At 52.4% G+C, this 13,686-nt stretch overlaps 2 protein-coding genes across 9 annotated transcripts in view; one reads left to right on the top strand and one right to left on the bottom strand.

The window, feature by feature from the left end:
- Nucleotides 1-709: 709 nt before the first annotated feature.
- On the top strand, nucleotides 710-8,110 carry LOC114885822 (spermatogenesis-associated protein 2-like protein). Of its 3 annotated transcripts, XR_003791191.1 has the most exons (4): nucleotides 710-1,084; nucleotides 1,765-3,188; nucleotides 4,563-4,752; nucleotides 5,681-8,110. XR_003791191.1 is itself a non-coding variant. In XM_029206146.1 (2 exons), exons 1-2 carry the CDS (start codon nucleotides 743-745, stop codon nucleotides 2,884-2,886), a joined length of 1,464 nt encoding a protein of 487 aa, XP_029061979.1. In that variant the 5' UTR covers nucleotides 710-742; the 3' UTR covers nucleotides 2,887-3,458. The 3 variants fall into 3 exon arrangements, 1 of the variants encoding a protein (XP_029061979.1); XR_003791188.1 differs by having other exon boundaries at nucleotides 4,563-8,110; XM_029206146.1 differs by lacking the exons at nucleotides 4,563-4,752; nucleotides 5,681-8,110 and having other exon boundaries at nucleotides 1,765-3,458.
- Nucleotides 8,111-9,057: 947 nt separating this feature from the next.
- TK2 (thymidine kinase 2) overlaps nucleotides 9,058-13,686 on the bottom strand; it is a 26,934-nt gene continuing 22,305 nt past the window's right edge. For 2 of the 6 annotated variants that reach the window (XR_003791196.1, XR_003791195.1), the window contains 3 exons: nucleotides 12,078-12,158; nucleotides 11,626-11,694; nucleotides 9,058-10,950 (listed from right to left, as the gene is read on the bottom strand). Coding sequence is in view for 3 of the 6 variants with exons in the window: in XM_029206163.1 (XP_029061996.1) it covers nucleotides 11,934-12,158 (225 nt within the window). In the remaining 3 variants the exon portion in view is untranslated. Of the gene's footprint in view, nucleotides 12,159-13,686 lie in introns of all 6 variants that reach the window. The other 4 variants (XM_029206163.1, XM_029206180.1, XM_029206174.1 and 1 more) reach the window with 3 other exon arrangements.

Here is a 13,686-nt window from a genome sequence, read left to right as displayed (position 1 = left end):
GAAGGCTTGATGGGAGAGTGCATAGGTGATTGTACCCATCTCAATTCCTCCAAAAGCTGTCCCTGACTCAAGATCTGGGTATAAATAGTTTATGTGGGAGGTGATCCCAGGAAGCACAGTGAAGGAGTCAGGAATTAAGACGGGGAGGGAGAAGAGTCAACACAGATGCATCAATGAGCAGGTTATTGCTGTGGGCAACCGGGGCGATCCACTGGGGACCCTCTAAAAGACAGAGTAGGACACACCTCAGAGCTGTCCCACCAAGGACAGGAAGCTGGGGTTTCTACCCACTGACCCTCCTTGGTTAGCTGAGGGTTGCCCCTGGGTGTTAACTCCCTGGCACTTGCAGCCCGCACACCAGCCAAAGAAGGCTCTCAAGCAGGAGGCATCAGGAGCCCTCGCAGGTGACATCAGGGTGGGCTGAGGGTGCCGGGCAGCACGGGCTGCGACCGCTGCAGAGGGGGTGTGGAAGGACGCAGGCGCTGCTGTGCTTTCCCACTTGCTCTTGGGTCAAGGCGAGAACCCAGACTGACCTCGGCTCTGCTCCACTGGGAGGAGATGAACACAGCCCCAGAGTGACAAGCTGTGGCAGGCCACACCGTGCACAGCTTTCTCTTTTGCTAACACAACTTCCTCCTTGGCTTCCTGATTGAGCTGTGGGGCGGGACAGAGGCAGGCCAGCCTGGGCCTGGCCTGGGAGGCCCACCGGACTCTTGTCCACATCCAGTCTCTCGGAGCCGCCATGAGCCGGCCCCGACCCCCAGGCCCAGACGAGGATGCTCTTGAGACCCTCCTGGATGACCTCATCAGCTACTACCTGGACAGGGCAGGGGAGGGCCGGCTTGGGGTCTGCAAGCAAGCAGCTCTCACCTGCAGGGCCCAGCGGCTGCTGGTCACAGGGGTCCCTCCTCAGCTCTATCTGCCTGAGGATGTGGCCCCTGATCTGGGGACCACTCACTCCCAGGGGGCTCCCAGCTCTGCCCAGCACATCTGCCGCAAACTGGTGCGGGCACTGGAGTTCCTAGAGCTGATCTCCGTCAACCTACTCCTGTTTCCCTGGAGGAAGGAAATCAGGTCCCTGAAGGTAGGCACTGCCATGTCCCGGAGAGAGGGGGTCTCGGGGAGGGACAAGGGCTGTGCCTCTGGGTCTCAGGGAGGGACCAGGGCTGTGCCTCTGGGCCTCGGGGAGGGACCAGGGCTGTGCCTCTGAGCGGGGGAACAGTGTGTCGTCTGTCATGCCCACTGACTTTGGTCCCATTTTACAGAAGTAGAAACTGAGGGCTATAAGAGATTAATGCAACTTACCTGTGGTCACCAGATAATAAGCAACCCAGACAGGACTCGAACTCAGGCAGTGCAGCTCCTAACCACTAGGCTGTACCGCTTCTCTAAAGAGACAGCACCAAGGAGCTCACGAGAAACAAGGGAAAGATTTTGGCTGTGGAAAGCCACTGGAAAGGTTTAATCTCTTCCAGCTCCAGGCCAGGATTATTGGGCTGGAAGCCAGGATACCAGCTGGCTCAGTCATTCTCCTGCTGTGTGACTTGAGACAAAAGTCCTGCCTCTGGCCTCAGTGTGCCCTTCTATAAAATGGGACAGGGGTGACATGACTGTGGGCCAGGTTTCCATTTGGCCCCATGCCCTGGCCCACCTGCTTCTCAGGAGCCTCTGTGCCCTGGACATCAGCCCTTGGTCCTGCCTGGCCCCTCTCTGCCACTCTGCTGAGACGCGTCCCCCTCTAACAAACAACTCTGTTTGTTCCAGACATACACAGGGAACTTTGTCTACTGGGTGCGGCCTGTGCTTTCTGAACACACACTGCAGACCATTCTGGGCAGGCTGGGCTACATGGCCACCTCCGAGGCCGAGTTTTCACTGGTCCAGGCCAGCAGCGAGGAGAACACCAAGCAGATGGTGTTTGAGATCTTCCTGACGAGAGTCATGTGTGAGGCCGTTCTCGGAACCTCAGGCAGGCAGCTCCTCGGGCCAGGCAGAGAGAAAGCAGACGGGCCCCACTGCAGGCCGAGCTCAGAGAGAGGGCTGCTGAAGACCCACAAGGGCCTGCGGGAGGCCCAGTCAAGCCGAGGCCCCCCAGCAGGGGCGAGGACTGAGAGGGCCCTGGCTGAAAGCCCTGATGGTCAGCGCTCTCTGCCTGTGGTCTTTAGCCTGCCTGAGATCTCAATCGCCCCCGGCAGCCCCCTCACTGGCCCCCCGGTCTCCTTGGGGCCCCAGCGCCGCGCCAGCACACGCTCGGACAGTGAGGAGTTTCTGACCTGCTACAGCGACCTTGTGCTGCACCAGACACCCTTGTTCCCCAGGGACCATCCCCTGAGCAGCCTGAAGGGAAAGCAACTCCAGAGCCCAGGCCTGGGGCCCAGCCCACCTCCAGGGGAGGCAACTGCCCCCGCAGGTAACAGCAGCGAGCAGCCCCTGGTCCCCAGCGCAGCTCCTGAGAGAAAAGGGGTCACCATTCCCGGCCAGCTCTGCCTGGTGCCAGGCCCCCAGTTGTCAGAGAATTCCTTGGACCCAAAACCAGAAGCACAGCTGGAGGTGGCGGCCCCTGGTACAGAAGCTGCACCTCCAAATGCTTCCTCTGAGATGGATGAGCTCTCTGAGTACCTCACCCATCTCCTCAGACCCCCAACTCCAGCAGGCCACCCCGGGGGCTCCCCTGGCCCAGGGGTTGAGGAGAACGGACAATCAGAGCCTCTCATGAGGCCAGAGCCAACCGGTGAGGGTGGCAGCCCAGACGGTACAATCACTCAGTTCTGGAGGTCTCCTCAGGCCCCCTCTCATGTACAAGAGCCCCCCGGTGCTCACTACGTCCCCCCGGAGGGGATGGAGGTGCCAGGTGCCACACGAGGATACTACACGAGCAACAGCTGAGATTGTCACCCCTGGATGGCACAGGAGCAGACACCTGACTAAGCCGATTGCTCTTCTGCCAGGAAGGTGACACTTGGAGAGATGGTGGATCTGGGACCACAGTGGGGACAGCAGCCAAACCCACAGCTTGTCAGCCACAGGGACAAACCTGCTAATCCCAGCTGGTCTCAGGTCCCAGCACTGCCACCTATAGACTGTGCGACTTTGGGCCACTCACTGCACCTCCCTGAGCCATGTTTCCTCGTCTCAAAGTGGGTGTGGTGTCAGATCTACCTCACAGGAGGCTAAGAAGAGTTAATGAGGTGAGGTGTGCATAGTGCTGACCTTAGGGGGGCTTCCTGTCCCCTTCACATACCAGCTCAGTGTGTGTGCAGTCACCCTGCATCTCTGAATAGCAGTTTCCCTCAGCATCCTTAAGGCACCTGTCACAGAGCAGATTAAAAGAGAGATGTGTAGACAACCAGACGTGTAATACACCCTTAATCTGTTTAGGGTCCTCTGTCAGCCTCCCTCTTCTCTCAGCCAACTTCAGGTTGACAGAGAGCAAGGCCACAGTTGGGAGCCCAGGGTCAGCTCAGAGGCCTGCTCTGCATCCAGGGTTGGGGGCTCCATCATCTGGGCTGACCGGAGTGGGGGCGCCCCCCCCACCAGCCTCTCCTGCCCCCACATATGCACACATGCATGCACACCTGCACACAAGTGGGTGTGTCCAGGAACGTACACACACACACACACACACACACACACACACGGGCAATCCTCATAAGGGCCCCAAGAGAAAGCCAAGACCCTCTCTATGGGGTGGCAGGTGGCACCTGCCCAGGGCCTGTCCCTCGGCTTTGCATCTGTGAAGTGGGGAGGATGGCCCCTGCCTCTGAGGGTGGTGGTAAAGGCCCCTTCTGGGCATACAGCAGGTGCTTAATAAACGTTGGCGCCTGCTTTGCTGTCCCCAGAGCTGAGCATATGACCCCACCATTTTCAGTCCCTACATCAAGGGGGACCACAGGTGAGAAGGATTTAAGGGGCATGGGCCCCGCCTCCCTCCCAATCAGACTATTGGCCAGGCCCTACACAGGCTTTTCAAGACAAATCGGGAAGCACTCTGCACTGGGAAGAGAGAGGCACTGGCCAGTCATCCATCCGTCCATCCATCCTTCCTCCCACCCACCCATGCCGATTACTCAGCACAGCACACAGCAGTCGGCACTCAGGCCGGTAAGCTGTTGGTGTCTGGAGCCAGTGAAGCGGGGCCGGGGAGCGGGGATGGTCGGAGCAGACCCTAGCCATAAGCCTCCATTCTGGGGAAGGAGAACGTCAGGAACAGGCTGGGCTGGAGACAGAGAGGGTCAGGAGCCTCGGGAGAAGGGATGAGGTGGGAGGGGGTACGGACCTGGGAATCATGGCAACCAGGGCACCTAGTCCTGGGTCTGACCTGCAGCCCCTGACCATTTTTTATTCGTTATTTTCTGATCATTAACATAATAAGCAAGCTCAGTCCCAAACCACAACAGAACTTTTGTTCTCCCCGTGTTCCTGCCCCGCAGTGCTCCCCATCTACTGGAAAGCTGAGCCCAAGGTAGGAATCATTTTTGATTTCTCTTTCTCTCACATCCTTCATCCAAGTATAGCTGTCACAACAAGGACCAAATCTGACCACGTCCCTCCTCCTTCCACAGAGGCCTGAGCCCCTCGACTGAGCTACCAAGGCCTGTCACTCAGATCCTGGGAGGACGCCAGCCCCCTTCCTGGTCTCCCAGCCTCTGCCCTCATCCTCCTGCAGTCAGCTCCATCCAGCTGCCAGAGGATCCTGTTAAAACCTATGTTCCATCATGACTTTCACTCTGTGGTGTTGGATTAGAATCAGAGGTATCACTATGAACTCATGGTTTTTAAATTATAGTTAGATACAGAAATATAGCTATGTGTGTGTATGAGTGGGTTAGTACACATACATGTTTCCTAACTCTGTCCCAAGAGTGGGCTTAGAAGCAGACACCCAGTAACAATGACTACACCTGGCACTTAGATCTTGGTCTCTAAACATCACTCACTCTCCAATACAAGGAACCAGAGATCCTAGTAGTTTATTCCAGGGATGAGCAGGTAAATATCACCAGTAATAAGATGCATGGACATCATACATCCTTTGATAAGATGCACTGAGGGAAGACACAACATCTTTTTTTTTTTTATGGTGGCATCTTGCCAAAAATGTCTAACCTCACTCTAGCCATAAGAGAACACCAAACTCAAATTCTCTAATAGTGAGAAACCCAGCTCTCATAATCTACAGACTATTTACTTATTTGTTCAATTCTAATATATTGGTCGATTCTGGTATAGTTTCAGAATTGCTAAACATATCCCTGCAAGAAACACTTCTAATAACTATCTTTCAGCATTTATGTAAAATAATTTTTACCTTTACTCTTCTCGTATCCAATCAAGACACTCTTTTCCAAGGTTACTTCAGTGAGTTCTTTTCTTCCCAGCACCTTCAGTGTGGTTGTTACTTGTGATTCATCTGTTTGTATTCCATCTTCCGTTCCCCCTACATCCTACTCCACCTTAACTATTTATTTATTTGGGGGGTGAGACATTACTATGGTTAGAGTTACACAAAATGATATATTCACAGGAGTGTATTCCCCTCTCATCCCAGCAACCCTGATCCCATTTTTCCCTTCTCTCCAGCCTTTTCCCACCAATCTATTTAGTTTCTGGGTTGCCCTTCCTGTACTTCCTATAGCATACTATAGATACTCATTTGGACACTGCTTTCTTCCCTTAACAGTGTGTCCTGGAAATCATATCACATCCATTCAGAGAGAGAGCCGCCTCGTTCTTCTTCACAGCTGTATACTATTCCATTGTGTGGATGTACCATAGTTTATTTAACCACTCTCTTGTATATGGGTATTTAGGTTGTTTTCAATTATTTTGCAATTACAAAGAATGCTGCCATAAATAACCTTGTACATATATACACCTTCATGTCCTAGAAGTGGGGTTGCTGGATTGCGATGTAAGTATGTATGTAGTGTGTCAGGTGGTGTCCTATTTCCCTCCAGAAGGGGTAAATGAATTTGCATGCCCACCAGTAACGTGTAAGAGTGACTGTTTCCCCACAGCCTCAACAACAGGATGTTTCGATATATATGTTTGTGTGTTTGCCAGTCTGGTAAGTATCTCAGTGTTCTTTTATTTGCTGTCTTAGTCTGTTTGGACTGCTGTTAACAAAATACCACAGACTGGGTGGCTTACAAACAAAAGAAATTTATATCTCATGGTTCTGGAGGCTGGAAGTCCAAGATCCTGGTGCCAGCATGGCTGGGTTCTGGTGAAGGCCCTCCTCCAGATTGCAGACTGCCAACTGCCCCCTGTGTCCTCACATGGTAGAAGGGGCTTGGGAGCTCTGTGAGGTCTCTTTTATCAGAGCACTAATCCGATTCATGAGGGGTCCACCCTCATGACCTAATCACCCCCCTGCAAAGGTCCCACCTCCTCATGCCATCACCTTGGACATTAGGTTTTCAACATATGAATTTGGGGGAGACACAAACATTTAGATCATAGCATCTGCATTTCTCTAATTGAGTGAATTTGAGTATTTTTCATATCTTTAAGGGCCATTTTTATTATCTTTTTTGTAAATTTTGTTTGGATATTTTTCTCATTCTTCTATTGGAGTTTTGGTTCTTTGTCCATTTTTAAGAATTCTTCACAAATATTAGCCCTTTGTGATATACACTGTGAATATTTTCTCCCACTTTGTCCACTGCCTTTTGACTTTGTTTCCAAATGAGTTTTGTCATACACATTTTTTAGTCAGATTTATCAATCTTTTATTGTTCCTAGATTTTGAATTAGAGTTACAAAGTTTTCCCTACATCAAGGTTTTAAAAAAGAATTCATTCTTCTAGTACTTGCATGGTTTCATTCTTTACATTTAGATCCCTAACCACTTGGAATTTATTTTTGGGTATGATGTGAGATATGGATCTGTTTTTATCTTTTTCCAAATGGCTACTCAGTCATCTCAGCACCATTTATTTAAAACTCCACCTTTATCCCCAATAATCATTGAGATGTCACCTTTATCATATACTTGGATCTATTTCCGGGCTCTCTATTCTATTCCACTGGTCTACTTGTCTATTCATGCACCAGTATCATACTGTTTCAATTATAGAAGTTTTATAGTATGTTTCAACATCTGGATCCCCAAAGGTAATATTTATTTAAAACTTAGCAACTGGTCCTGCTCTGGGCCCCTTCCACACGCCAGGCTGGTTATCCTCACCGCCCTAGGAAGTGAGCAATGCTCCCATTCAACAGGTAAGACAGCCAACACTCACGAGGGGTGACAACAGTGACAACACTCAAAAACATGCCAAGTTTTCTTGGAACTCCTGGATGTCCACTTCTAGAAAACATCAAGCTAAGAGAAGTGGTCCCCAAACGGTGGTTCCTGGACCAGCAGACTCGTCATCACCTAGAAAGTCATTAGAAAACAAATTCTCAGACCCATCCCAGATCTACTGAATTAGAAACTCTGGGGGTAGGCCCTGCAGTCTGTGTTTTAACACGCCCACCAGAGGACTCAGATGCTCTGAAGTTAGAGGACCATGAGCTAGAGCATCCCGAAGGACACAGAACCAGCAGTCATCAGCAGCTGCAGGCCCCTAAAACAGAGCTTCCCAACGTGTGTTCCAAGGAACATTAGCACATCTGCAGATTGTTGATGTATCCTCCCCAAATGGGAGGCCCCACTGTCAAGTGAGTTTGAGAGTCCCTGGCTAAAACAAAGTTTAGAAGGTGTTTTTATGGCAGGACTTCTTGACTTTATCTAGGCTAATGTACCTTGTGCATCTCAGAGAGGGTACCCAGGTGGTGTTTCCCAAATTTTCTGGACTAACTACGGAACCCTCTTTTCTCAGAGCACCTATTCCTATCTCCCAGGACACCTGTGTTCCACGGACCCCAGTCTTGGAGAAGAAAAAGCCAAAAAATGCAGAAATTCAAGAAGAGAGCAGTAAATGCCAATACCCATTCTGATTCCACAAGCTTGGCTTTCTCCTAGCTTCTGTTTAATGACAGCTTTTGCCAAGTTCACCGTCTTACAGAAACTAGAGGAACACAGAGCTCACCCCAGCCTTAGGGGAGCCACAAGGTTGGGGTTATTAGGAAAAGAAAGCGTGTGCCAGTGACCCTGGGGCCTCTGGTAAATAAGTAATCCACTGTCAAAGCCCAGAGACATTGGGCACAATATTATTGTTATTAGATTCTCAACAGTGGAGGGCTGACATCTCCAAGAGCTTGTCAATTATTTTAATAACTGTAACTTCAGGGTGAAGAGGCCAAGCGGGTGAGGTTACTCATTCCGCAGATGTGTGAGCATTTGAAGTGCGCTCCCCCATCTGGCCCCAGGCTCTAGGAAAATGAGGGTGATGCAGATTCCATAGCACCCAGGGGTAGACAGGTTTTGGAAACATCTCCTACCTGCTCCCAGAGCAATAAATACCTCAATCCTTCCTTCCGCAGGTCAGATGGTGGGAGCCTGCGGGAGTCCCAGGAAGGGTCTCTGACTGATGCATTCCTCAGGCAGGGGGGCACTTCTCATCTAGGTGAGGGGCTCAGGTGGAAAGGAAGAAAAGAGGCAGGAAGAGAAAAAGAAAGGGAAAAACAAGCAGGGTGACAGCACTTCCCAGGGCCCACGTTTAGCAAGGGCCTGCCAAGCCATGCCACGCTCCTTACAGCCATTCCTGGGAGTCCGTGGGGAGTGCCTCCCTCTGCTTGAGGAACTGGGCCCCGTGCCTACCACGTGCCATCTGCCCTTTCCCTGCCCTGGTTCTCAGCAGTGTTCACAACTGCTCTGTGACCCCTGCCACCACCAGCCCTGCCTGCCACATGGGGGAGAGCAACCCTTGGTGGGCTGGGCTCTAGCCATTTCCTGTGACATCTCTGGGCCAGGAGATTTTTGTGACAGGCCCCAGCCACTGTGGGTACATACAGCATCCTCTCCAAGATGCCAGGGTGGGAAGACAGAGAGCTCTTATGGACCCGGACATCCCCTGTTAGGAACACAGTGTTTAAAAATTAAAACATTACCTTGCTGGTACAAGGATGCTGCAGGGGCCCAAAATCACTGGCATAGGAAGCACTCCAAAATTATCACCAGGTTTTAAGTGAAGGATTTATTGGCTATCACAGAGCAAGATTTTTTTTTTTTTTTAAATCACATTTCCCCCAAAACAGATGCTCAAATTGAGGGGAAATTGGACTGTTTGTTTGCAAAGGCCCAAAGATGGTCCTGGCATGTCCAGATGCCTGGAAGCAGAGGCGCTGCCTCCCCCAGGTTTCTGGTCCATCACCAACATCTGGGCTGAGAGACACATCCCCACCAGACTGCCGCCCTCACCCTGTGCACACGGCCCAGGAGTCAGTCCAGCCAGAAAGGGCCGGAAGCCAGAGTGCTGCCCTCCTAGCGCTGCCTCTGGGCCCAGGCCACCCGGGGCACCTGTCACCTATGTAGTGTCAGAGAATTGCATGCACAGGTGCCACACTCACACAGAGGCTGGGATGAGGCCTTCCAACCTTCAGGTACACCAACCACCACTCGGGAGAGGCCAAGGCCTGTTTCCCCAAGTTCATAATCAATCCTCCCCCGTGTCTGCAACAGCCTTCTGGAAGCTCTCTCCACCCATCTCCAAAATTCAGGAGCTCCAGTGCTCCAAGAGCCTTTGCTTGCCAGCCCCAACTTTCCTGCCCAGACTGTCCCCGAAGAGAATGTTCTTCCTTTCTCTTGCTTCCTACTTGACTCAGGAGACAGCCGTGCCTTCAGTGCATTGTTACAGCTGAGCGGAGCTAAGATATTCTCTGAACTAACAAAGATGGTTCATGCCCTAGGGCCCATGGTGTCCCTTTGGATGGAAAAACATTTCAAAAAGACATAAGGCCACTGTGTCTCTCCCCTGGGCCACAAACTCCCAGGAATTCCAAGGGTGAAGCTCCTCACACAAGGCCACTATGGAGGAAGGGAGCCTCAGAAGCCAGGCTGGCAGCCCCTCGCCCAGAACAGCACTGGGCACACCAGCCGGGCGCCATAGGCCATTGCCCTGCCAGGGAATCGGCAGCAGCTCAAGCAGGACCTTCGTCACCAAGGAGACCGAGCACCATTCAGGAGCCAAACCACGATTCTCCTAAGGACAGGGAAGTCCCGATGATGAGGTGGTAAGTTCCACATCAGCCTCACGCTAGTGAACCACTGAACGCTGGGCTTGAGCCAAATACCACACAATTTTGTGAAAGTCTAGAAATGCTAACTGTCCTCAGGAGCTACTCAAATAAGGAGAAAATGATGATGCTGGCTGCATGCACCGCTGCCCCCGCTACCTACCCACACACACACACACACACAAACTCCCACACACGTGTGGGGCTCTCCAGCAGGGAAGGTAGGGCTCTTGGGATGAGGCAGCCTGGGGCAAGAGATTGATCATTTGGGAGTCACCAGAAGTCTGAATGGTGCTGACTCCACTGTCACTGGCTGTGTGACCCCGGGGAGTCCCTTGGCCAGTCTGAGCTTCAACTTCCTCCCCTGGGATGTAAGACCACTACCTCGCCCTCGAGGATGGTCTGAAGGGCTAGAGACCATGAGCCCAGGGTCAGTCAGGTGGCTCTTCCCTAATTTAGAGGGGTCCAGAGGTGGGAAACCACCAGGAGAAGCACCGGGGGAATGCAAGGCTGCGACACCAAAGGGCCACGACAAACCCATTGGTCCCATCATGTCATTTACCCACGAGGGCCAGAATCCCAGGATAAAGACACTGGCAAAGGAGAGAAGACCATTAGGAAGACAAATGTGCCCAGATAGAAAGCCCTCCCGAGAGTGGATTGTTCCAAACTGCTCGTGAGAGCTAACTTGGCAGCAGCGGGCATTTCTCTGGCATGATCTTCCCCGTCCTATGGACCAAGCTTCCGATCCTCTGGAATTAGTATTCGGTGCCGGTTTTGTTCAAAGAGTTCTAACATTTTCTCCATGTCATGGTCAGCCTCAATCACCTGGAAATTAAACACACAGGTCACAGGGCTGCCCCTGACCTCAACATCATCCTCCCTTCACTGATGAAGAGAGAGAGACAGGGGCAGGCAGGATGAGGCAGGGAGAGGCAGGGAAGCCCAAGGTCACAGGCAGAGAAAAGGGAAGGTTAGGGCCAAACAGCTCCCGTTTCTAGGTCAATCCACATTCTCAACTATATTTTCACTTAAGAATCCACGACAGTTGTCCCTGCGGCAAGCTCATGAATGATTTTTTTATCATCGGTTGATATCAACCATTTTTCTATAATGAGGGGAAAAAAATAAATTTTCTTTAAAAATCCAGTACAGTAATATCTCACTTTCCAGCAACCCCACTGCCTGGAAGAGTCATGAGTACAGTGTTTGAGCAGCTCAGACAGATGTCTCCAAGGCCATGCACACAAGTTTGTGCAAGGCCCTCCCTCAGATCCCACACTGTACACACGTTCCTAACAGTCCGAGGGACCCAACGGTCTGCCTAAAGAAAGTTGGCAGCAGCAAATCAGAAAACGAGGGGACAAGGAAGTGGGGAAACACTGATGGGGCAGAAGCATCAACACAATTAGAGATGGTGAGTGCCAGCAGCAGAAAGGAGGGTAAAAAGCAAACACGGGAATTCAAAGGCATTAGTAGTCTGGGGCAAACAGTCCTACACACCTCAGCACCTCCTAAGGGGGCATCATTGTGTGACAGACCAGAACAGCAACTGACGTTCCTTCAGATGCCCTGGGTCACCAAGAAAAGGTGCAATGAGGCTTTGGGCCTGCCACCCGCTGGAGAAGGGACGGGCATGTCAGAAAGACCACCACCCCAAGCGGTTAAGGCCAAAACCCAGGTCCAGGAGCTCCAGCCATCTGGAACTCTCCTTTGCTGACAATGCTGGATAACTGAGATGCTACTGTACCACTGGCGTAATGACACTGGGACAGGTCACCTTCTCTCAGGTCTGTCCAGCTCACTAAGGCTCAGTCCAGAACGGGGACTGTGAGACAGAGTCCCTTCCACCCTCCCCGCTTCCTTCTTTCACATTCTCCAGCTGCAGAGTGGCCGACATCCCCCGAGTCGCTCCTCCTTCTAGAAAAGTCTCCTGCCCTGTCAGGGGGGCTTACCAGAACAGGGGCCGCCACGGGGAAAAGGCTCCCTTTGATGAGCCACTCCTCGTACAGGTGGTGAATAGCATCCAGGTATTCCTGCCGGAGGGGGTAAAAATGCAAGGGCTGTCGGGAGCACATAGGGAGCAGACCTCTCCCCTCCAGGGGTCTCAGGAGCAGGTTAGGTGAATGTCAATGACCACAGGGCAGTGGCTTGGACTAAGGACCCGCAACAGCCAACCTGGCTCAGGTGGACAATGATAAACGTGGCCAAGCACTCTGTCAGCCAGCCCAGCTGTCGCAACAGTCAGAAGCATCCCTCTGGCCACCTGCCCATCCCTCCAGCGCACTCTGCTCCTCTGGCGCTTTGGACATATCCTCCCACCTGGCTGCTCTCGTTTCCTGCCACTTCTCCATCAGCAAGGCCTCTGTTTCTTCACAGGGGCCTGGGAAGCCTCTGAACCCTCCCTCCGTCCTTCCCACCAAGAGGACTGTGACCCTCACTGGCCCAGGAGCCCCACTTGGCTGCTCTCACCCCAACAGACAACTTGTAACCTATTGATCCTTGAAAGCTTAAGGGCAAACTTCAGAAGGAGGACAAGGTGAAACGCAAGGGAAAAGAGGCCCAGACCCGCCCCTAGGGCATCCATGCCTGCGCAACCGGTAGGACTGGTAGGACTGGACGGCACTCTCCCACAAGCAGGCCCCGGTGCTCTCGGCCACAGGCAAACACCTCCTCAAGCAGCAATTTACTCCCAGCCCTGAGGCTCTCGGGTAAACCACACTGCTGCCTCTTTATCCACCACCAAGTTCTCCCTTGGCAACAACAGACTTGTCCTGGAGACCTTGTCAAAACCATTAAGACAATGTCCTCGACAATGACTTGGACAGACTCCAAATTTGTCACTTCTTCCAAACGTCTGGGTCACTGCACAGAGCTGCCGTGCCCCATCCCAGCTTGGTCCAGCCCCGCCCCATTTCACCCTTCCTCTAATCACTCCTGTCTCCAGATTTCAAAGCAGCTGCCCAGAACGAGGCCTGGGCCTTCATGGCTGGAATCCACCTTGCTGGTGCCTGGGGCAAACAAGGCGGGGTGGGCCTCAGGAGCTGGACTGGCCTTCTAGGACCCCAGTCCAGCCCATCCTGGGCTCAGACCCCCATGATATCCCAGTAAATGCTTGCCCAGCCTCTGTCTGTGTACTTCCATTGGCATTCACATGGGGCATTCCGATCAATATTAACTGAGCAACCCCTAGGTGCCAAGGCCTGGGACACATTCTAGGGACGCAGAGGGAATAAGATCTAATCTTAAAAAGTTCATGGTAGTTTTCTGAGGGATGGGGAGCAAACACATAAAGAAATAGTTTCAGAATATTTGTCCTAATGGCTGTGATCATAATAAGCACAGAGGCTGGGGGACCACAATAGAGGGAAGGTCAGAGAAAGCTTCTTGGAGGAGGTGACACCTGAGGCAAAAGAAACCACTATGGCAAAGGTACATTTGTGTAACTCCCTGGTGAGGGGTGGGGGGAGCGGGAGCGGGGAGAGGGGAGAGGGGAGAGGGGAAAGGGGAGAGGGGAGAGGGGAGGGGGGAGAGGGGGGGGGGGGGGGGGGGGGGGGGGGGGGG

Source organism: Monodon monoceros, unplaced genomic scaffold (assembly GCF_005190385.1).
Source record: "Monodon monoceros isolate NGI ecotype Baffin Bay Population unplaced genomic scaffold, NGI_Narwhal_1 Super_Scaffold_10, whole genome shotgun sequence".
Taxonomy (NCBI): domain Eukaryota; kingdom Metazoa; phylum Chordata; class Mammalia; order Artiodactyla; family Monodontidae; genus Monodon; species Monodon monoceros.
The sequence above is the reverse complement of the archived record's forward strand: the minus strand, read 5'-3'. Positions and strand labels throughout refer to the sequence as shown.